General features: G+C 44.7%; 1 protein-coding gene across 2 annotated transcripts in view; it reads right to left on the reverse strand.

Annotated features, from left to right (window-relative positions):
- The window catches only part of NIBAN1 (niban apoptosis regulator 1), a 54406-nt gene extending 37089 nt beyond the window's left edge, over nucleotides 1-17317 (reverse strand). The window contains exon 1 of one of the 2 annotated variants that reach the window (XM_041479617.1): nucleotides 17169-17317. In XM_041479617.1, the coding sequence (XP_041335551.1) occupies nucleotides 17169-17223 (55 nt within the window). In that variant the 5' untranslated portion in view covers nucleotides 17224-17317. The remainder of the gene's footprint in view (nucleotides 1-17168) is intronic. The other variant, XM_041479618.1, reaches the window with a different exon arrangement.
- Between the last annotated feature and the right edge of the window lie 7516 nt (nucleotides 17318-24833).

Consider the following 24833-nt stretch of genomic DNA (forward strand, 5'->3'; position numbering starts at 1 on the left):
CATTTCCCTTCAACAAACACACAAACTGCACAAAACAGAGTAACAAAATGAGAATAGTGGCAACACTGGAGCCTCTTTTCTTACAATTTTCCTCATCAGTTCTAAGGCGTTTGCTTCACTTTTGGCTCCTGTATACACTGAAAATTAGTAAATACCATGATTTGCAAAGGATTTTCAGCTAAGCCTCTGTGCAAGAAGGGTGAAACCAAGACTAATCTCTAAACTAAACAGAGGTCTCCAAGCAAGGACATTTACTTTAATGACCTTCCAACACAACCACACCACTTGATTTGATCACAGGACATAATTTCAGCCTCAAAGCCCCTTCTTGCCACTCTGAACTTCACAGCAACACCTGGGTGAGTACACAGATTTTAACCCAAACAAGCAGCATTCAGATTTTTGAAGCCCAAGGCCATACCCATGTCACAGTTTTGCCATTTGGGACCATTTCCCAATTTCACATGGTTTGGCTTTGCTTGTCTCAACACCTCCTCACCTTGGTCCTCTCTGTAGGGCAGCAACTGTGAAAGGGCATTTTGAGGGGGACAAAGAGCCAACTCTTTGTTGGAAAATCAATAATTGATTTTATTCCTCTTCCCCCTCTTTTAAAAAGGACAAAAATTTATACATATATATATGTATACAATATTAAGCTTCTAATAAAACTTTATAATACAGGAAGAGGAGTATGTAAAATGCAATTCACATTCCAAAGAATTTTTTTTTTTTTTTACCTGACCTCTCACTTTACATTCAGCTTGAACAAGAGAAATGGGAACATTTGTCCTTTGCAGTGTATATTTAGTCATTTGTTCAGGCTCTCACTAGTTTCAGGTTATAATACTGGAATATGACTAAGGAAAGTGTAACTCGTCAGAGCAAAACACTGGGCAGGAGAGGATGGGAGAACTTTACTTTATAAAACTTAGAAGTTCTAGTGAAGCCTATAAAATCTCTTTAATGTGTCATATATTTTGCTGTTACAAAGCTTATAAAGTCTCTTTGATCTGTTATATATTTTGTTGTTAGACAGCAGGATCACAGTGGGATCCCTTTCTGACGTCACATGGACTTTGTTGGCCATGGAGATGCTACAGCAGGAATTGTTCAAGGAATTGTTCAAGGCTGACACAACCTACAAGACAAAAATGTTCCACAGCACTACACTGTGGTCAATCCTTCAAAGCCTTAGCTAAGACAAACTAGACAAACTCTCCTTGCTGGTACTCTGTTCTCATGTTCAGAAAAGTAACATAATAGCTCTCAAAATGTTTGCTAAAGCTTTAGAAATAAATTGATTTTAAAAAAGGATTGCATTCATTCCTTTGCAAGGAATACTGCCAGGCATTAAAAGGGTCTATACTCATGCAACTGAAGGTCTCCCCTTTCCCAAACAAGCCCTTCTCTACCCTTCCATGGATGGTAATTCAGGAAATCCACACTGTTCACTTCTCACCCTGCAGAGAGACAGGAGGAAGTGCTGGCGCCTCATCCTGTGGGAAAGGTTTGCTAAAAAGCATCAGTTAAGGTGGAATTTAGAAGACAAGTGGGTAATTATTACATGAAGCTGCTCACCCAACCCTGTGTAAGACATGACAGATGGGGAAGGGGAACTACAGCTCTGTGACGCACCAGACCAGCTTTACAATTCAAATCAGTGCAGAAACACTGGGAAGGGGCACCAGAGCATCAGCCCCTGATCCAGGCTCCTTCAAAAAAGGGTGGCACAAAGGGAGCAAGATGCACTGAGGCTGCTGGAAAGGGAGACCTTGACCACATCTCCCCAGTCCCCTCAGTCTTGGTCTGGTTCTCTCGCTCACACTTTACTCTGACTCCCCACAGCAGCTGTGGCTGCCCCAAAGTCACACTTCAGAACAGGTCACAGCCCTTTGCTTCCAGCTGTGAAATGGGTGCAAAAGGAACAGAATAGGCCTCTTCCCTTGTGAAACCAATGAAACCACTCCAAAAGCCCCTACTAAATCTGGTCCAGGGACAATTCAAGGGAAGAAGCAGAGAAAATGAGGCAAATGAAAACAAAATTAATGGGAAAGGACAAATAGAAGATGGGAGATGGCTCTCTGGCTGCCTGGGGCTTCTCAACATGGAAGACATGGCAGTAGCCTCCTTTTCCCTCTTTTCTCCCATTCAAAGTTGAACAAGGCCATAATCAAGATCCCAGTATTTCCAAAGCACTGTAAAAGAGTAAAAGAAAACGATCTAAACATTTTGGGTTTTTTCTCTGGCAAAGCTCAAAGGACCCATTAAACTTCAATAATCATTCCTTACTTGGCAAAGTTCATGCCTTTGATTCCTTCTAAATTAAAGCTGGGACCTTATTAATAAAAACACACCTTCTGCTACCAAATTGAGAATAATTTCCAAAATTTTATCCTGAAAAGAGGTCAAGCAAAAATCCAAACAACCCCTAACTTTCTGCCACTGCAACAGTGTCAAAGATGAAGGACTACCTTTACATTCCCCAGATTTGCTGTTCCTACAACCCACATCACCAGAGGCAGAAATACTCTCAGGTGCCAAGGGCACAGGTCAGGGGAATGTAAGGAAAAAGGGAAACCAAAGAACTGTGTTCAGAAAGAATTTTATATAAATGCCACAGAGGACACACACAAAAGAAGACTCCTCTTACAGTCTCTCCTGTGCAAATGTGGGGGTTTAAGGCCTCTCTGTTCCGGCACACTGTTCAAAAGTATTTATTTTCTTTTTCAGGCTGCTATTTTTAACCATAACCCAGAGAAAGGCCAGAGCCCGACAGTGTCTGACTGCAGCGCTCCCAGACAGCACAGCCACAGTGCCACTTGCTGTGACAGGAAGGTGGTGACACAGCTCTGCAGGTCCCAGGTGCCGTGTTTCCTCCGTGGGGCTGGTTTCACCAAAGCCCACTTTTATTCAGTGAAATCAGCTCAGAGGGGTTCCATCCAGCCACCTGGCACATCAAGTGCTGTGCATTATTCTTCTTCCTCCTAGACCACTTTCAGATCCTCAAACACTCATGAAAGCATCACTGGGAGGACAATAGTTACCACTGGTGTTTGTTTTCTCCATTTCTAAGAGGACTTCCCAGGGAGAAGCTCCACTCAGCCATAGTCCCTCTCACTAACCCTGTGCTTGAGGCTCCTTGGCTCTTCCGCCCCAGTGTTTCAATGCTCCTTCCTTCTTGAAATAAAAAAGGGAGATAAGTTGCCTCATTTCCTCTCCATTTATCTTTCACGTTCAAAAGGGCTTGTGACAACATGACTTGAAAGGGAAAACCAAATCCAAACCACCTTCTCCCTGGGCTGTGTTTGTACAGTGGGACCACGTGAGGTCTGGGCTCAGAAAGGCAGCTGGGCAGGTTATTATTAAGAAAAGGAAATTTGTTCCTGAGGGTTTATTGGGAAATGGGCTGGTGAGAGCTCTCCTGGCTCACAGTGACCCTGTGCCTCTGGAGGCCTTCCATGTACAGACACACCAAACTCACCTGCCTGCACACCAGGACCTGTGGCCACACAAAACCAACCAGAAGATGTGCAAGGCTTGGGTTTATACCCTATGTGGCAATGCTTCAGCCAGTGCATTTAACAGTTTGCTTTCATCTCTCTTGCCTTTGTATGCAGCTCCAGTTTTCTAAGTCCCAGCTCTTCCATCAAAGGCCTCTATGAAGTTCTCCCCATCAATCCAATCTGAGCTCCTGTCACTGTGGATGCTGACATATTCCCTCTTTCTGGAGAAGAGTATGTTTCACTTGCCCATATCAAAACTTAAATTCTTCATCTTTCTGCGTTTTGTAAAATGATTTATTTATGGCACCAAGAGAAAAGCAGCCCTAAGAATGCAATAAGCAAGAGATGTGTGGTAAGGGCTTTATTTGGCAAATTTATGTGTATCAGATCACATTTTCACTTTGTGAATGCAGAAGTAATCACTAGTAATGTGACTTTAAATATATTTAGCCCCTGTCTAACAATGCTCATTCTGAGTCTCATCCAAACCTGAATTCCTCCTGCATTTCCTCACTAGAGCTACATTTCAAGCCATGTTTGCATTCTTCAAGGGTGCCTTAAAGGCAGCCTGTGGCTTTCTGAGAAACAAACAGAAGGAAAACCACACAAACCCATTTTCTGTCTTCATTTGGGTTGATGGGACTTCACCAGCCTGATGAGGTGAAAGATGAGCCCTGAATTCTATGAAATATTTTCTCACTTAACAGCATCCAGTGTGGCTTCAAAACACCCTGAAGAGCTCCTGAATCCACAACAACCTTTCAGAGAGTTTTCTACTCCTTATTACAACTCCCAAAGATCTTTACTATACAATCAATCGTCCCTTCCAACGAGATGCTGCTCAGGCAGCAGCAGAACTTTTTGCTGCCCTGAGACATTGTTTCTCTGCTATTTGCCCTTTCAAGCATCTCTGAGCCAACCGTTTCACCAACTGCTTCACCACAGCTTTTGCATAAACCCAGCAGCTTCACGCAAACAGGCAGGCCCTTGATTAAGGAAAAAGCAGAGCAGTGAAAAGTGTAATAGAACAAGAACAAGCCAGGGATTCTGGAAAAGTGTATTCACAAAACCCAATAAGATTCATAGGGTTTTTGTAATTTCCAGTGAAAAAACACATAGACAGTGTTGAATAAATGGATCTTACGGTCCCTGCTCTACTCTGAGCTTTACTAGCAAAAGTGCACCAAACCTTCATAAACAAGTCAGTCAGGCTGAGCCTTCTGGCTCCAAAAGTTTGGGCTTAAATGGAGTCAGGACTTTGTATTCACCAGTCTCAGAAATGCCGAGGTCAGGACAACACAACACAGATTTAACATCCTGGTTTCCAATTCTGTTCCCTCTGAGGGACATGTGCCTTAGCCAACAGCCACAAATCCATTGTTCAGGAGATGACAGTCTTCTTACAACCCCTTTTGAACAAGAAATGAGGTCAGGTCCTTCTGTTGTAATTACTTCCACTTTAGAAGCACCCCTGGCACTAAGAGGACACAGACACTGAAAATGCAAAGGCATTTTTTCACAGTTACTTTTGCTGCACTGGTGTGAGGCAGCTCCTCCTGTTTCCAGAACAGCTGGTACCAACCACCAGCTGCCAGGTGGGTGCCCAGCACCTCCGAAGCCAAGCTGGAGCTCTAAATGCCAGCTGGCATTCTAAAAATCACAATTTTTGGTTGGGTGTATTAAAAATATCTGCTTAGTGTGTTTCAGAACCTGCTGAGAGAAACACGAAAGCATCAGGTCTTATCTCATCCAAGAATGCCTAGTACAGAGCAACACCAACCAAGTCAGAGGAGATCATGCAGCCCTGGCTTCCAGATTGAGCAGACACCCTGACATGCTTTCTAAACTCCTAATCTCTGAGGGCTCCTCTGATTTGTAAAATAGCATGTCTTGAAATTTAAACAAAATACATAAATGTAGTCAAGACACCCACCATACAGAAGTAAAACTTTCCTGAGCCAGCAAACATGATTTGTTTTTTTAAAAAAGGTATTCAAAAGAAAATACAAATCTCTTAAGTGCATTAGATCCACTTTTATTGCAAATCTGCTCTGGCAAACTAATTTTTTAAACATACACACTTCTTTGCCTACCTACTGTATATAAATTGAATATATTCTGATTAACATTATTCAGCCCAGAATAATTACACATCAGAGAGATGCCTAATAAGCTCATCTTTAAACTCTGCAGAACTAAGAAAAGATCCCAAGCAAATTTTATGAAGATAGGATGGCATCAGCTGACAAATACATGGCACAATCCATTTTATTGTGGTTGCAAACAAGAGCCACATGAATGAATGTTATGGGCTTGTCTTTGCATTATTCAGGATGATGGGACTTCTGAAGGATAGCAAGAGTGTGTTCTGGAATTGTGAGACTGTGAAGATAAATGAAAATTAGTCACACACAATATGGTAAAGAAAATACACAAAATAAGCAAAACTGCATTTTACCAAGCAGTGGGCACTTCACTGGAAGATTCCATAAGGTTTTCTGGACCAAACAGCTGCTACAAGAAGTAGCAATGAATCAAAACACTTGGATTTACAACCAGAATGGACAAAGAAATATTTTCAGTTACTATAACCATATTGTTTTAGACTTACTTCAGACAAAAGCTATTTCAACAGGAAAACCTGTCTTAGCCAACAGCTGGAAAGCTCATAGCCTTATTCTGGAAGGAAGGGGGACTGTTACTTTTTACAGATGTCTCCATTCTCATCATCCAAACAGAGTTAAATCTCTGAATAGAGAGATGGGCCCCATCTGAAACGCAGCTCTCCCATCCTCCCAAGGCTGTGCACACTCACAGCCCTGGCACCCATTCAGCCAAGGCGACCAAACACAACAGCCACAGAAACTCAGCGCTGTGCAGCATCCTCAGAGTCAGCTGAGTTTTGGGGTAGCCCCTCAACAGCACAACTCCAGACACTCAGCTGCCAGGGAGGCTGGATTTTATTTAAAAGCAGCTCTCTTGCAGATGGTAACAATCAAACCCAGCCAGTGCTTCCCTCCAGCCCCAGCACCCTGTGAGATCCAGGTTTAGGAGCACCCCCAAGGCAAGCCTGAATCCGGTTTATGGTCACAAAAGTAACACCTGCCAATGCCAAGCGCTACAGAAGAGCAACTTTTCAGCTGACCACACTTCCTGCTGCCTGCATATTTAAGGCACGCCAAGAAAAAGCCGTGTAGAAGAGATGAGTAACTAACAAACCACAAGCTCTTGCTCAGAATTACCATGTAGTATTTTACACTCTGAGCAACACAGCGGCGTGGGACGTTTGTTTACGCTGGTAACTCCTCTGTCTGCCAGTGTGGTATCAGCTTTAGTCACCCCCGTTCTGGTATGGGATGTGCTCGGCTGCTTCGTGCTCGTTCCAGTTGTAAGGGAAGTTGGTGCTGATTTCAGATGGGGCCTCCCTCCTTCATTCACTCAGAACTCAGCTTCCTCCTTGAAAAAACCCAGTGCTGCCTCAGTTTTTGATGTCACCACTATGTGGCCACAGCTCCTAAGGGCTGAACACACCAAGCCCAAGCTCCAAAGTCTTCCCCAGAAGATTCTTTTGTCACAGATCTCGGGTGTGTGTCACATACCAAATACAGCCTCAGTTGTGTTCTGGGCACTCTTCCTCCCCACTGCTTCCCTTGGGTTTGGTAGGACATGATGGAAACACAGAATACCAGAATCATTCAGGCTAGAAAACCCTCCCAGACCACTGAGTCCAACCGGTGCCCAATTCCCACTGTGTCACCAGCCCAGAGCACTGAGTGTCCCATCCAGACAGATGGAGCACAAGCAGCAGTAATTAAAGTTACTTTCCTTTACAATCACACCTAAAAATACCATCTTCTACCTCATATGTACCTGTCCCATTCATTGCAGAGCTCTGAAAGTTTGTGGCACAGTGAGCTGGAAATAGCAGGAACTTGATTTATGTTTAAAAGCAGGTAAACATCACCCCAGAGAAGCGGATCTATCGCTACTGCAGAATGTAAAGGTGGATAAAACATGTGGCACTTACAGAAGAAGCTCACACATGGCTCCTGCCACCTTCTTTTCCTGATTTAGAGAAGTGCTGAGTGCCTGAGCAAAGCAAGAACCTGGCTGGAAACTTGGGGAGAGCATCAAAATTGTCAGTTCCCAAAAAAATTAGGCACCAGGTTTGTTAAGCCCCAAATAAAAGCCGTAACTCCTGGTGCATGAAATCCAACAGCAGCAAGATTAGCTAAGCAATGGCTGCACAGCACTCTGCAGCTTGGCAGGTGCACAGGAAATCCCAGAAGGAAAGAAAAAACCCAAGCAATGAATCTGGGGCTTCCTACTGAATGAAGCAGTAGAAAAACACACCAAAGATAAGCCTTTGCACCCTGGTCTCCTTCAAGCATCAGCAATGAGCTCAGGGCTTCAGATCCATGGAGTTTCCCCCTCTCACGTAAGCCTGTAAGGTACAAAGCTGTGTTTGCTTTGCTCACAGCAGTGAACAGCTGCTGGGAGCTGTGGCAGCTTTTTCTAGCCTGCACCGAGGGCAAACGTGGAAACAACAGGGTTTAGTCCAGCAGGAGAACATGGGCAATGGCTAGAAAGCTCCTTTCCCACTCACCTCCAGTTTCCCCTATTCTACCTCTATGGCCCCCAAGCCCTTCCCTTGCCTGCAGGCCATGCCTGACCTGCTCAAAAGAAGAGGAAAGCATGTTTTCTTTAGCTTAATTCACAAAAAAACCCCAAAACCTCCCCTCCCCAAAAACCCCAAAAAACCAACAAAGCAAAACCAACCAAGCAACCAAAAAAACCCAAATTAAAAAAAAAACAAAACCACCCTCATCCATTTTAGCTGCAGTTTTCTCAAAATGGCAATTTGGGGCAGATGCTCAGCATGGAAACTTCAGTCTGGACAGCTGAAGGCTGGCAAAGCCTCATCTGCAACTGCATACACTGGAAAGTGTCTGGCAGACTAAATAACAGTGACATTACTTTACAGAATAACCTTAAAAAGCAAAAAAGCCTTTTTGTCCTTTCTTTTGCACAGGCCCAGCCATTAAATCCTTGCCTGGGAAGGATGAGAACTTGCCTTTCCTCTCGTGTGACCACTGCAGTATTGGAATATCAAGTGAAATACATAAAGATCCTCTGTATCATGCTCAGTAAAAGCAAGCTGGTCTTTAGACAATGTTCACCCAAGGTATTTAACATCCCAAATCCTGCTCCAAGCCTGGTGTCTCCAACATGACAACAATGTCCTGCAGAGAATCACAGCACAAACAGCAACTGTGGTTTCATGCAGAGGAAGGGAAATGCCATGTAAAGCTCTAGAAATGCCTTCCTGAGACAGGAGATGAGAGGGGCTGAGTGAGATGGATTCTGAGTGGGATGGAGCTGGCACCTTCTGTAAATCTGAAGCAGCAACACTCGCGTACCTCTGAAAAGAGCAAGGAAAAGGTCCTTGGCAGGCAGAAAATTTCCAGATACAGCACATGAGGGTACATTTTTTAGCTGAGGTCCCAAGCACAGTGAACCAAAAATCAGTAGTAAATGGGCTATCCCAGGAAGGGAGCAGGAATCTGGTAAGCATGGCCAGAGGTGGCCTCTGAGCCCTGCAAAACCTGCAGCTCCCTTCACATGGAACATAAACCTCCAGGGGAAACCCCAGGTGGCTTTATAACATACAGAAGCTGTAGGTATTTCTTGGTAAGGCTGGACGTGAAAGCATTTAGTGACAGGCTGAGAGAGCTGGGATTGTTCACCCTGGAGAAGAAGAGGCTGATGGGGTGCCTGCCCTGTTCACAGCCCAAAAACCCCTGGGAGAGCCTGGGCTGGTGGGCTCCCAACAAGGAGTGCACAGCAGCACCGATGGCGTCACACAACAATGTGGGTGACATCCCTGGCACTGCCCACTCCTCAGGGACACGGGGTGCAGGGCATGGCACAGCTACAGGCTTAGAACCAACCTCATCACAAACAGCACCCAAAAGACCACTTCAATCACTAGTTTTGGCTTAAAATATTGACTTAGAAAAGAACTACTCTACTTCTGATCTCACTCGTTTCCTAAAAGAATTTCAACCATACAAAAACTATCTACATACTTTTGAAAAGTACACTGCTTTTAACCTCTCACTCATGTATTCAGAAAAGCCCAAGAGTCAGCCTCGCTTTTGTTTTCTGCTTCCTGCACTGCAGCTAAGACAACTCCCTAGCTTTAAAAACCATGCAACAAAAAAGATGCAATAGCTACATAACAACTTTGGTAGTACTACAATGACCTAAATATTTTTCCTTAAAGCTTCAGTAGTAGCCAAAGTGTAACAGCTACTACTTGGTCAGACCTATTCACAAATATCACAAAAGCATGAAAATTAAAGGCTTATGAATTCAAGACGTAACACTTAATTAAATACTTAGAGAAACAAAGTCACTAAAATCTTAGGTTATCCATACCAAAATGAGCTTCAGTGCAGAATCAGCAGCAAACTTTTTTTAATACATATAAGACTACTAGAAAGACACAGGACAAAGATTTTAGGAGACCCAGGCAGGAGAACCCTTTCTTCACAGAAGTATGAGCCATTTGCACAAGCTTTAATCTTGCTTTGATGTAAGAGTTTGCCTTGTTTCATTACTGTCCTTTAACTGCAAAAGCAAGTAAAATGCTTGCAAGTAGGATCAAAAACTTGGAACAACTTTTAATGGTTCTCCACGTGTGAAGAGAACAGTGTGGTTGTTCCATGCAAAGGAAAAAGATTTACTTTAAAAGCACATTCCTTATGAATATCACCCTTCTCCACCTAGACACTGGCTCTGCAGCTGCCACTGCCCAAAGGCACCACCAACAAAGCTGCTTTCATCATCTCAGAGCTTGCTTTTTCTCCCTTTCATACCAATAAAATGTCTATCAGATGCAAAGACTGTCTTACAATTTGTGGCCAAGCTGCACTAATTTAAGAACTTCCAGTATTCAAGATTTTGGAAAACATCAAGTACAAAGGCACAGCACACTTACAGTGTGTCTCTTAATTACAGATATGGGGCAAGGATGATCCTTTTTCTCATTTTTTTCTACTGAGATATTCTTTCCACTGACCCTGTGCCTAATTCAACACTGTACCTAGTTTCTTTTACAGTGACAAGAAAAGCATGAAAAATGCCACATGCATTTCTTCCCCTACAACCCTGTGGTTTCCCTTCCCTCACACTACCCGAAAAAAGACCAGAGAAAAGCCACCTTTCGTTTTTCAGACCCAGTGATGCAGCACACCATCTTTAAGGGTAGTTCCTTATGTGGGCTGCTGTGGTGTAGGGGCTTGAGATGATCCTGCTGAACAGGCACAGAGCCTAATGCAGCTCTGGGACACAAATGGGGTAACTGGCATTTCTGGGTTTAGGAAAACCTCAAGCCACATACAGAAGGCAAACAGGGTGCGATCACAGACAATACTTTACTCACTAACAAAGAGAACTGAAACATTTCACCTCCTGCTTTGATTAGGGAAAATTTCTGTTGCAAGATAACAAGGCTGGAAACTTCCAAAATTGCTCGTGGAGCTTTTGAGAGAAGTTAACAATGGACTATTTGAACAATGGAAATGGAACAGAGAAGGTATATCCTTCCTTAGTCTCCCAAAGCTGAATCTGAAAGTTACCAAGGACAGTAAATTCTGTCCATGTGGGTGGCAAGTACCTTTTCCATCAATCACATCCCTGGATGCCTTTTGCTTGCATTCAGTCAAAAGGTAAGAAAAAGCACTTGGCCCCTTGAATTAAAGGCCATAAAACCCAAAGAGAAGCTTCCTCTCCTTTCCAGCCCAGGCAGGCACCATCTATCAAAACTATGGGATGAAAATATGCTACTGGCTCCAAAAGCAACAATCTCTCTGAGCACTAAAACTTCTCAGAAAACAAGTAAAGCCAAAAGGATTTTCCTTTAAAAATTTCATTTCTTACAGTCTTCAAGAACTTGGAAACTTTGCAAGGTGCATATAATAAAATCTTACATGCTTATTGAAATCTGAATTTCCTGTGTGCTTTACCTTACTTCTTCCTTCCGTGGATATTTATCCCTTTTGGATTGGACTAGATGGTACTATCATGAATTCTGGATTTAATACATGCTTCTGAATGAAAACATTGTTCTGCCTCTTCCTTAGATTTTGGGAGTTGCAGGCAAATCCAATCAGCTTTTACCATAAACCTCACCAGGTAAAAAGGAAAAGCTGCCTCTAAGATGCTGTTAGGCCCAGAGAGACCCCACACTTGTAGAATTTGTTGGAATGACTTTAAAGCCCATCTCATTCCACCCCTGCCAGGAGCAGGGACACCTTCCACTAGACCAGGAAGGTGCTCCAGGCCCGGTCCAACCTGGCCTTGGACACTTCCAGGGATGGGGCACTCCTGCTCTGTATGATGTCACAGCCATGCTCACCTACAGAAAATGGAAGAGAGAATTTCTGGAACACGGAACAACCAGGCTTGGAACAGACTGGAAGCAAAGGCAGGGAGTGCAGCAAGACTTGTACAGAACCCTGCTGTATTTGCAGTCACACACCAAATTAAAACCAGAAGGGTAAGTGACAGTTTAAAGCAGAAAATCCAACATCCAGTCTGAGTGCCTGTCCAAAGAAAGGCCAGCTTTTCCACAATTAATTCCAAGTCATTCCTCCATCCTGCAGCACTCCTCCTGCCAGCTCTGTGCACGCTGGCTGAGACTTTCACTCCAGAGCTGTATCAGGCTCTTGGCTTCTGTCCCTCTGAGTTGGTGGGACTCATCTCTGTAGCACTGCTGGAATTTATTCACCTGGTTTCCTGGAAAGCTGACAACCCATTTCCTATCTTGTCTTTCAAGTGAAGGGTAAAGCAGGCTCCCCTGCAGCCTCTAAAACGGGACAGAATAGGGATCTGTCTGCTTTTCCAAGTATGCTACATCTTGTAGGAACACACCTACAGCGTGTGATCGTTGTGCAAAATCCCAACTTAATTACCACCACACTGAAATTCCTAAGTAAAACAAATGGCTAGAAAGAAGTTTCTTACAAACATTAAGTAATAGCTTTCACTGTCACCTCAAAAGAACAACAAAGAAAAGTTTTTCTGCCTGGAAAAACTTCCTAAACAATGCGGAAATCCACAGGGTGCATCCTGGTCACAGCCACTGTGCCCTGTGCTGGGGGTCCCACCTGCCTGGGGGAGGAGAGAGGTGGAAGAGAAGGGAAGGAAGAAACTGCATTTAAACAAACAAATCCAAAGCAAATGACTACAAAGCCTCATCCTCTGGACAGATGTCTGTTCATAGACATGGGTAGCCAGGATATGGTCAAGCATACCAAGTGTCTTTACGAAAAAACAACCTTCAGAGAAGTTCAATTTTTCATATGCTGAAGTGTTTTGGAGATGCACCTGTTGAAATTACTGGTGTTAGGTGCTTGAAATCTTTCCACTTCTGAAAATTTAAAAAAAAATTAGTCCCAACACACGACTTGTGACAGAGCAGAGCTTGGTCACCTACTACTTCTGCTGCTGAGATTGCAGAAATGGAAAATCATCAACACTTTAAGGGCAGTTCCATCTTTGCCAGCTGTAAGAGCCTCGTCCTTGATTGCTTCCTGCCTGCTAGAAGGGACACTAAAGCAACACATTTCCATCAGCAGGGGTGATACCTCTGGCACAATCTCAGTGGTATCTCTCAGGACATACCACTGAGCTGCTTTAGCAGGCACTTTCAGCTGATTCCTGAATTTCGTGACTGCACCCCGAGCCCAAAACTCCCCACCACCGCCCTGGACCGCTCCCTCTTGGGTGTAGCACTCCTCAAGGATCATTAGACAATTCACCCAACAAAAAAACTCCCATCATAAGGTTAGCCCATGCCTCAGTAAACTGAGAGCACAAATTTTTTTAATAAACTCTTTTCACATGACCAGCTCCCAGTCCCCTAATTATTACTGCCATGTTTTAAACTCAATTTTACTCACATCCTGAATAATCTCCATGTAGTCCCACCAAAATCCCACAAAGCAGGATTATCTCTGCCACAAGTCATCTTTTTCAAGGCCCCAGTCCAAAACCTAGAGGAATTACTATAAAATTTTCTTTTCATTTTGGAGGGCTTTAAATAATTTTACTGCTTACAATGTGTGTGTATTTAAAATATCTTATGGATTTCAATAGGTGGAAAAATGTATTTTTCCATAGGTCTGGTTAGAAAAACAGGCCTATGCTGCACAGCACAGAAAAACACCTTTGAAACTCCTAAGGCTTCCAGACTAGTAATGCTGCAGTGCATGTGGTCTGGCTTTCTCCCCCTTCCCCCTAAATATCCTCCACACACCTTCTCCCAAAGGACACAAACTGTCCCCACTGCTGACAGGAATCCCTACTAACTCATTTTTCCATTATTTCACTATGATATTCATTCCTTCAGGTAGGAATAGGGAATATCAAGTCCTGATATTTTATTCGTGATTTCATCCCCCAACAGTGATCAATTTTTGTTAATTTCTACTCAACAAAGACAAAAGATGTAAAATGTAACTTCACAAGATATAAACATATACAGAGATGTCCTGAGTGTAAAAATTGTTTTGCAAAGCATTTTCAGTCCCAACTAAGTGTTTAGGCAGTTGATTCAAACTTCACAAGAAAGATCCCTGTCCCTGCAGTTTCAAACACAGCCTCAATTTCCCTGTGAAGACTGCCTGGAAAATCACCCATTGGCATTGTCTGTTCTCTTCTTAGGCATTGTTTGCAGCAGGGGATGCACATTACCAGGTCAATAATTACATTTTCTGTAATTCATGCCCTTCAGGTCATGATATTGCCTAAGTATTGCCCCATGTACAACCACACACAGCTGTGTGTGTTGGCTGGTTCAGTCCTACCCCATTTTCCCTAAGAGGATGGAGGCTGGAAGCAGTTTTAGGTGGAAATCCCAGGCTTTGCATTCAGTAACTGAGACTCTGCGTGGGATGCCTTCCTGGTTTTCTCTGGGATTCCTTTCTGCAGCTGGTCTGACAAGGCTCACCCCCGTTCACCACGGGAAAGCACAGACAGCAGAGCGGCTCCCAGGCTCTACCTGGGGGTGCCAGTGCTGAGGGCAGGTTCTTGATGGGTTACAGAAGCACCTGTCTGACCAGGTTTGCATATTTCCAACATAGTTTTACATCTCACGTAGTTCCTGTCCTCATTTGGTTCTCCTCTCATCCCCTCTACAAACAACGTGAGTAGACTTTCAGAAGTCAGAAAACCTGTAGAACTGTACCTGTGTTGATGCAGAAGCTGTAACATGGAATTGTGGAATACCCAGAGCTGGAACAGACCCACAAGATTCATCAAGTCCAACTCCTGCCCTGCACAGGACATCCACTGCCTTTATGCTCAGCCCCTCATTTCCATTCATTACACTGTGCTTTAGCTTAAATGTTGTCTGAGTAAACTACAAGGCTTTACAATCCATTTAATTCCAGACAAATTAAATTATCATTACGGCAACAAGAAATTAAATTATACCATCATGAAAACAACCATGAACTACACCAAGCTCTCACTTGAAGTAAATTTCTCACTCAGGATTTCCTGTCTTGAGGCTACTGGTATTTGGGCATATGAGGGAGCATCCCAAAATGCACAAGGTTTGGAGAGTGTTGCTGGCTCCTTTGGCTTGCTGTCTCCCCACCTCCCTCCCTCACCAGTGCTGTCCCATTCCAGCACCTATGGACTGACAATTCTGCTGACAAAAAGCAAGTCTTTCCCTTTCCTTTTTACTTTTACCCCTTCATCACCTCTAGAGAAAAAGAGCCCCAAAAGCTGCCATCCCACTAGAAAAACCCACCCAAGCTTCACAAAGCCAGCTGAAAAACATACTGCTTAATCAAGCTACAGACTCAGTGCTTCCACATGGTTCTGCACATGGTTCTTCTTCACCACAGAGCTCCTCTGCAAATAAATCACACCCAGGTGTGTAGGACAGACAGCAAGGCCTGACTCCCACATGCTCCAGCCTAACATCAGCAGTAGGTTTGTGAGCTGGCTCGATCCCACTCAGTTCCCATTTAAGATGCTCTTCACAATTCTTTTTCTCCTCAGAAGTACTGATTCACAGGCAGCCTCTGTATAAAGTACCTCATTAATTATTTTTCCAACCAGGAGCTTTGAGTGGGGGATCCTCACAGCACCAACAGCAGATGTGAGCCAGGGGATGAGCACAGGATTTTAATTCCTTCTTCCACAGTGACTTCCCTCTGGCTCTTGCCCATGCAAAGATGTGATGGGCAAACAAGAACTGTGTCTGGAGTGCTGCAGAGCTCTCAGCATGGACAAGGCACCCTCCCTGTGAGCTGCAGGCAAATTAAATGCTGAACTGTGAAAATGCAATTTTGGCTGCAATATGGGGATGAATGTAAAGAAAAACAGAAATCCACAGAGACTGCACCCTCATGGCTCTGATGGGACTTGAAACCACCCTCAACAGGGCAGGAAAAACTGACAGTACTGATAGGAGGACTGATGAAAAATCTCGGTGTGTGAGGCCAGTAGCTCTGCTGACTGCTTTTTGGGTGAAAGCCATTTACTAACTGGACATCCTTCCCAATATGGGAATCTCTTGAAAGACTGTGATTTCAAAGGAGTCCTAACAGAGCAGCAGCTCAGTGTTTGCACTCCCTCTGCACCACACAAACATCCCAAAGCAAAGAAATCCAAGGACTAGCTGGGTTGTGGGCATCACCCAGGAGTCCCCCTCCAGCCCAAATCCTCAGCACCGAGTTTGATCTCCAAGAGAGGGCTCTCGCAGGCTCTGCATGCATCATACATCAAGTGCTAAAACTGGGCTTCCTTTTGTCATGCACACTTTTATCCCACTTGTAAATCTTCAGCCTTAAAATTTGCTTTGCAAATACTCTACCTGCTGGCTGAGCGATAAGCAGCACAGGTAAGAGTCAGCTGTGTTTCACACCAAACTACTCAACTAAGAAAAAATCACCCCAAACCCCAGAATTACACTTTTCTTTCATAGTTTGACAGCAATATACATAACTTAAAGCCTATTGGTTTTGTTTGCTTTCTCTCTCCTACCATTTTAATGGGATAAAGAATTGCCCTTACACAGTCAGACTGTGTAAGGTACCCGCCTTTTTTACCTCGGAACCCACCAGCAGCGCTGTCACTGCCTCCAAGGGGCTTGGCAAAGCATCAGCCCATATGGTGCTGGTTGGGTTCACACCGGCAAAGCCCGGTGTCCCGGAATCTGCCGGCTCTGGAGGGCCGGGATCTGTCAGCAAACTCAGCCTCAGCGCGCCACACTCAAGTTTCCCCTTCTACTTATAACTAACTCCCGCAGTGGAAACTTATAAAGAAACTGCTCCAAACTCCTAGGGAAGCTGAGAATCGGCTCAACCCGCGCTGTCCGCCGGCTGCCGAGCGCTGCCCGGGATGCGCGGGGCTCCCGGGGCGCTTCCCGAGCCCGGGGACACCCGGAGCGCTTCCCGAGCCCGGCGCTCCCGGAGCGCTCCCGAGGCTTTCCCGAGCCCGGGGGTACCCGGAGCGGTGCCGGCGGTCCCCCAGCCCCGGGGCTCCCGGAGCGCTCCCGAGGCTTTCCCGAGCCCGGGGCTCCCGGAGCGCTGCCGGCGGCTTTCCCCAGCCCGGGGACACCCGGAGCGCTGCCCCAGCCCGTACCTCGGATGTAGGCGCACTTGCTGTCGTCCAGCGGCGCGGAGGCAGAGGCGCCCATGGCTCGGTGCGGAGCTGCGGCAGCACCGCGCTCCCGCCGAGCCCGGACCGCTCCCGCCGCTTCCTCCGCAGGCACCGCCCCTGCCCGGCCCTGCCCCGCCCCGCCGGGCCCGGCAGGGACCCAAGAGGGACCAGACAGGGACCAAGAGGGACCCAAGAGGGACCCCGGTGTCCCCCGCCGCCCCACGGCCCGCGGCGGCTCCGGGCTCCAGGCACGCTCGCCCCCGGCTGCTCGATGTGCCCCGCTCCGCTCTGCCCCGCTGTCACTCGTCACCGCAAAATGCACATCCCCACGGAGACACGGTTGGAGTTTATCTCCGGAGTTTCTCCAGAGGTCGCGTTAAGGACCGCGCCGCAGTAAAAGCACGGTTAAACAGGACCGAAATGCCTCTCCTGGAGGTGTCCAGGAGGCAGCGGGGTCTGGCGCTGGGTGATGCGTGCAGTGGTTTAGGGGTGACAGTGGCAGTGCTGAGGGGGCGTTTGAACTCCCAAGATTTTAGAGGTCTGTTCCAACCTTGATAATTCTATGATTCTGTGATAAACGCCCTGGCACAGGTTGGCTAGAGAAGCTGTGGCTGCCCCTGGATCTCTGGAAGTGTCCAAGGCCAGGCTGGATGGGGCTTGGAGAAACCTGGGATAGTGGAAGGTGTCCCTGCCCATGGCAGGGGGTGGAATGAGATGATTTTAAGGTCCCTTCTGACCCAACCCATTCCATCTTTCTGTGATTCTGTGATTTATGGCTCAGTCTTCAGGGCCATGTTGTCTCACTCTTCCCAGGAATACTGCAAATTACCATTGTGTGTTTGATTCCAGGATGAACAGTAAACCTACACAAGCAGGCACTAAAATACACATCACTTCAGTAAATATTGCCCAGTGATTGAAACACCTTCCTAAAACAGGCAAGCACACCAGTGTGCAGATCCTCAGCACAGCCATGTAAGACAGTATGGAACAGATATTTGAATTCTCTTATCCTGAATAATTATTTCACATCATACCCAGATGTGACTTTCTAAAGTACTTCCTTATTCTTTGCTGGTTTTATAACATTAATCCAGCTGACTGGCCATGGGCAAGGTGCCATCCCTTATTGAGCCTCATATGTTTTGTATGGAGCTGATGAGTTGCAATGAATGTGGATTTTGCTGACGTGCTGGAGGTTCACAGTGACTGGAAGTTACTCATTTTACCATTAAACACTTCTCATTCAGCTTGTACACATCTGCCACTCACTGTGAAATTGCTTGCACATATTTCAGCTTTGCTGACAGGGTTGGTAGGTTTATCCTGTGCCACTCAGCTGATCACAGAATGGTGAAACATGTTGGGGCTGAATAAACCAACCATCTTGGGGTTTTTAAACCAACACTGAACTTGATCAGATTTGAAATATTGCAGATGATATGCGACATCAAGTTCAGTATTGTGCTAAACAATCTCTTTCCTTCCAAAATTCATGTTCTCTGGGCACACACTGGTGGTATCTAAGTGTGATGGAGCAATTGCTTCACTACTTTGAGGAGAGCAGGCTCATCCAGAGCATCACTGAGCCAGCATCTCACAAGTCTATTGAGACCTCAGCTGAGCTAAAACATTAAATCAACAGCACTTCCAGAGGTCAAATGTGAACCAGGCTCTGTTTTAAATATATTTGAGAGCTCTCAGCAAGGTGGCTGCTGTGATTTTCTCACTGCATCTCAGCTGTGTGAGCAGACAGCAGTGAGGAAATACTGTTACTGGTGTGTGTTTTGAAGGCATTAACTCAGAGGGGAATTCAGGCTCTGCTCAGTGTAGTGTATCTTTTATCAAATGTAGCTGAGGAGCTTTTCATCACGTGAAATGGACAAGTCAGCTCCAGGAGTCTGGAGAGATAAGCCTTGGAGAATTCATGAGCCATGAAGTGGATTGCAGTTCTGTCCCATCATTTAGCAGATGAAAATATGCCAAATCCATACCCCACAACAGATATCAGAATGTGCACTGAGTGGGAAACCTCCCTGTCTAATTACAGCTAGGGTAAAAACAAAATGAAAGCTGAGGAGTTTATTTGGTTGTAACATTCTATACTTTGTTACTACCTGATCCACAAGATCCCCAGGCATTTCATAAATGCTTGCTAATTAAAGACTGTAATTTCCTTTTTAAGATAGGGAAATACTGTGTTTTAATGGCAAAGCTTGTGTCTTTATCATCTTAAAAAGACACCATGAGAAATGTGAGCCAAATCAGGAACAAAGATAAATGATCCTATTTATGTACTTCTTAAAACTAAAACCATCCTTAAGATAAGGAATTTGCCACATTAAATTTTAAGCTGATGTGACACACCTGCACTGCAGCTATCGATGATAAAGTCATACAATCAAAACAAGTATTTTCCCACTTTTTCTCCTATGAAATATTGATCTTTAAGGGTTGTGTTTATCTTTACACACCCCAAAAGTCCTTCTCTAAACGCTGTTTTGTACTATATCCTAAAGGTTGTATTATATCCTAAAGGTTGTATTATATCCTAAAGGGCAAAATGAAAGAGAATTCCTGAGTGAAGAGGATCAGGATAAACCCTTCTTTCCAAACAAAGGATGAAGAGCTACCTCTGCTGCCTCTCTGAGTTCACTTGTGGCACAGTGACATGGAGGGAGGTGGTTCCTTACGTCACCAGAGTCTTCCTCATGCTCTGGACCCATGAGGCAGCCAGTGGAAGTACTGGGAGCTCTGGTATCCAAAAAGTGCAGTGCACTGTCACTGCCAAATTCTGCTTTGGGAGGGTGGGAGGGAGGGAGGAGAAGAAGGGAAAGAAGGAAGGGAGAGAGGGAGGGAGAAGGAGGCTGTCTCCACAATCTCATCTATTTGATCTCCCGCTGCAATGGAACCCTGATGTGCCCCAGACATGACAAGGTCCATTCCCAGCACCGCGGGCTCACCATGGAATCAGCTTCCAGGGGCTCTTAGTCAAACACACAGTCCTTAACACAACCACAGGGCTGACAGCCTGCAGAGGTGTCATCACAGGGACTGATAACATCTGGGCCACCTTGCTGGCTGCTCCTCCTTGTGCAATTGGAACCAGCTTGTTTGCCAAGCTGCACAAGAGCACTTGGCTGTGCGCTTTCTCCAGAGGGAGCGCAGGTTCACCCTGTGTGTGCTCCCCCACAGCCCTCTTGGTTGCCTCAGAGACATGGTTTGTTATCAAACAGAAGCACTAAAGTGAAAGGTGTGTGAAATCCATTGGGAGAGATGATTCATTATCCAAAAAGTACCTTTTAGGATTTCTCCAAGGGAAAGGAGCCATTTTAAGGCCGCTGGCTTTGTAGGCAGGACAACAATATGCTGTTGACACAGCCAGCTGCAAATATAATGAAACTGTAATGAATAAATAATAATCATCTATTGCTAGAGGAAACTCCTAATCATTATTGTCTGAAAGTGAAAATCAGGTTGCAGACAGTGTGAGGGACGTGTGACAAAATAAAAACAGCCCTTTTCTCAGGACAGAGTGTTGGTTGAAGTATATTCTGAATCCTTTCCCTGTAAGAAAAACAAAAATGCTATTCTTATGAGTTATTTTCAAAAGGTTAGAAGGAGGTCTTAAAATCTAGCTACAGAGGATACTCTGAGAGAATCACAGCTGTTCTGTCTGGAAAAGCAAAAATAACATTTTGATAAAATAGCCTTTAAAAAAAGGTTAAGAGTTGGTTGTGCTTTAGCTACTGCCCTTATTCTGAGAGACCAACCAGCGTGGAGCACTGAAAACACACACAGAGGAGAGTGGATTTTGACAAGTTCCTAATCCCAGAATCATGGAGCAGCCCAGGTCTGGAAGAGACCTCGAAAGGTCCTCGAACCTCTCCTGAGAAAGGGAGTCTAAGGAGATTATCTAACACCCTGTGCCATTGCACCTTGAGAACTTCAGCAACAGAGACCCTGCTACGCCCCTGAGGAGGTTGTGCCAGTGAATTGCTATTCTTGCTAGAGAATGCATCTTTCTTACACCAAAATGAAAAAGCATGGTCTGGAGACAGTATGCTGCTTCATTTATGAACTGGATGTTCCAGGAAAGAGGTAAAAATGGTGTTTATGGTCATTATTCAAATGAAGAAATCAGATAAAACCCCTTACTTTTGTAACTGAAAAGTGTGGATGACAGCTGAACCACTCATAAAGGAGGGAAGGTAAGGCAAAGGAATATTTCAGTAGTAAATGGTGGTAAAATGATGTAATTTTATCTGTAGTTCTACCTTTCAAAGGTTACGTAGATCAAAATATAATCAAACTGCTGAGTGCACACTTCAAAGCAGGAGGAGGCTTTGCTGGTTGCCTTTCTCACTCCTTATTTTCTTCCCAATTATGTTTTATTATGTTGCTCACATTCAACATGTGAACAACATTCATTGGAATACTCATTGAAAAACAGTGCTTATAGAAAACCAAATTATAAATGACACTCATTATTCTACCCTGCTTGGTTGCAAATTGTTCAGATATGTAAATTTTGCCCACAGAACTGAATGGGATACATAATCTGAGAGGTTTTTGAAACTCCTGCAATAGAATGTTCTAATAATGCATTTATGGTGACATGGCAGAATTCTGTAATTCTGTACTTGGATTTAATAAATATATAGACACAAACATAGCCCTAGCCCATAGCAGGGCTCAGCTAGACATCAGCATTGCTACAAATTGAGCATTTCCTTCCTCAATATCCAAACAACACACATCTTGTTCCTCAAACACTAAATACTTTTGAGTGGAAAGGTAGAAAACTTGAGGTTTAAAAACCTCTTTTTTCTTTGTTGTCCAAGAGTGAGGTTGGATGATGAAAACTTCCCAGTAACGACAACGAGAAGCTTCTCTCTCTTCTGAGCCCTGAGATTCTGGAGTGGGAGGATTCGAGCAGCTGGGCCTTTAAGGCACCAGGTGAGCACAACAGAAGAATTCTGCTCCTCTAGAATTCCTCCTCAAAGCTGAGGGGAGCAGCACAGTGCTCATGGTGCTCACTCCAGAGAGCTCTGCTCTTTTGGTTTCTATCCAAAGGGCCCTTCAGTGGCTCTCAGGTTCCCAGCTCTTATGGAGTGCAACCAAACCCTTGCAAATCTATTCTAAGTGATACTCCTTACAACCAAATGCACAATCTGTTAGTACTTCGGGCACATTACCAACTGGCATGTCAAGACTGCTTTTTAAAACAGAGTCTAAAATTGATTTATTACAAATAAACAGATTGTCCCAAGTACAGCTCCAGGCAGCAGCTGTGGAGAAGGGAAAGCACTGCACACCTGGAGTGAAAAAATCCTCTCAAATCAGTAACCCCACAAGAACAAGAGACTCTGCCTTATCTTAATGTGAAGTAATTTTTCTTTCAGCCCTGTGGTGAAAAGTTCCCTTGGACTTGTCTCCTCCCAAGTTTTCCTGGGGGAGTGCTGCTGGCCCTGTCATTGCCATGTCAGGAACCTGATGGGAGAACTGTTTCAAGCTTGTTTGCTTGCTCTTTTGATGTCAGCCCTGTGGCTCTTTGAAGTTGGAGTATCCCTCTGGAAGGCTGGGGGGCAATGCTGGATCTAGAAGAACAGGAAAGGAAAGAGGTGCAGCAAACCCAGCACCCCTGGGAATGGTAAAGGGAGTGAAATGGAGTGTGAGGACATACCATGAGACTGAGGGCATCTGGGACAGGAATAAAAACCTCGAATAGGGATGCAGAACTCAGAAACTTGAAGATATGGTTCTAGATTTTATTTCCTATAAAGTGAGGAATTAAGTAAGGGTTAAGAATCACCTCCAGCTGTGGCACACTCCATTTGCCTGCCTCACTGGCCAAGAAATGGCATGGTTTTGTGTATATGTAAATTAAAATAAAATACATGCGTTGAACTTGCCTGTTTTTTAAATATACAAAATGTATTTGGTAAATTCAAACACCATTTCCTTCTCTGCTTAGTCACTAGTTATGAAATCTGTTAAATGACAAATGAGGTGATCATTCCTGCTCAGCTGCCATTAGAGGCTGTAATTTAATTAGGTGGGACATTCATGTCAAAACAACTAATGCACAGGCCCTCACAGATCCATTGTTGAAGTTCCCTCATTGTCAAACAGGACTCATGGGTTTGTTCCCTCACGTGAAAACAGAGGTGGTGCTCAGAAAGCAGAGAATAAACCCCAGCTGAGTGCCCTGCCTGCTGCTCCCACGGCTACAGCGCTGCAAAGGAGAGGGCACTGCCCAATCTGCTGATCTCAGCAGGAAATCCAGAATAAAAAGCCATCTGGTGGAGATCCAGTGGGTTCTTCACTGCTTCAAATGGGCAGCCACACCTGCCTGGGAAGACCAAGTAAGTTTATAGGGAGTTTTTTGTAGGAGGCAGCTTGGTAAGAAGGCATCCCACTGCCTCTGAACAGAGTTTAGTGAGGCAAGATGCCAAATCCAGAAATTAAACCTTTCATTTTCTCATCTTAACTAAGGGAATCATAGTGACTCTGCTTAGAGGAGTAAGAAATTCTACTTCCATTTGATTATCAAAGATGTGACTGAAACTTTCTTCCCAAGTGAGCTGCTGTTCCTGTATTATTAACAACCCCTCAAAAGTCCAGCAGGCGAAGGCTGCAGAAGCTGAATGATCCTGCAGACATGATTAATGAAGGAGAGAGCTAAATCCCCACGACATCTGGATTTGCTTCTTCTGGCCACAGATGGTTTTGGTTGCTTTTTATTCCAAGTGTATTCGTTAGGACCAAGCATGGGGTTTAAACACAGCTTTCCTGTTCCAAGTCTCCATTTTCCATGGAGGAGCTTCTCCTCAGGACCCTATCCAGGGAGGCATGTGTAACAAATAAAGTGGGATTTGCTAAACCATCCTGCACACTGAAGGGGCTGCAAAAGTTCAAAAGGAGACACACAAAGGAAAATGGAATAGTTTGGATTTTTGATGTATTTTCCCCTCTCCAAAGTGATTGTCTTGTCTGCTTCATTTTTGTTCCAGATAATTTTATAAAAAACTTATCCCTCCAAGGTTTTGAACTTGCAGTAGATGGATCACAAAGTGTTTACAAGTTTTTCTGTTCGCTTAGTGCAGATGCTGAGAGCACAAGTCCATCCACCCAAGCCTGGCTGCTGGGCTGGAAAAGCCACCCAAGGAGCAGCCTGACAGCAATCCCACACTCATCCCATCAGTGGGTGAGACACCCCCCATCCCTGGGATCCTGTCAGCCTCCTGCTCCTCTCCAGCTCACCCAAAGTGTGCCTGGACAGGAGGACATCACCTCCTCAGCAGCACCAGCACATCCTCATGGTGGAGCAACCAGCAAAAATCTTTCCAATTAATTATTACCGTGACTTATTTGTGTGATAAAAGCTGGGCACAAGGTCTTTCAGTGTCCTTTAGGAGTGCAGATGTAGTTAACTAGTGTACTATTAACCTTCTTACACTCTGTTGCTTCTCCAGTTGTTAATGTGGGTAACAATTAATCTGCTTTTCTAGCACCGTACCTGCCTTGGGTTCACTCTTGCCTCCCTAAAAAACCAACAGAAGAAACAGCAGTGGCTTGATTATGTAGTAATGATCTACTTAGACTTGATAAACTCTATCAAATCACTAGCACTATTGAGAACTG

Source organism: Pyrgilauda ruficollis, unplaced genomic scaffold (assembly GCF_017590135.1).
Source record: "Pyrgilauda ruficollis isolate IOZ18807 unplaced genomic scaffold, ASM1759013v1 scaffold49, whole genome shotgun sequence".
Classification (NCBI taxonomy): domain Eukaryota; kingdom Metazoa; phylum Chordata; class Aves; order Passeriformes; family Passeridae; genus Pyrgilauda; species Pyrgilauda ruficollis.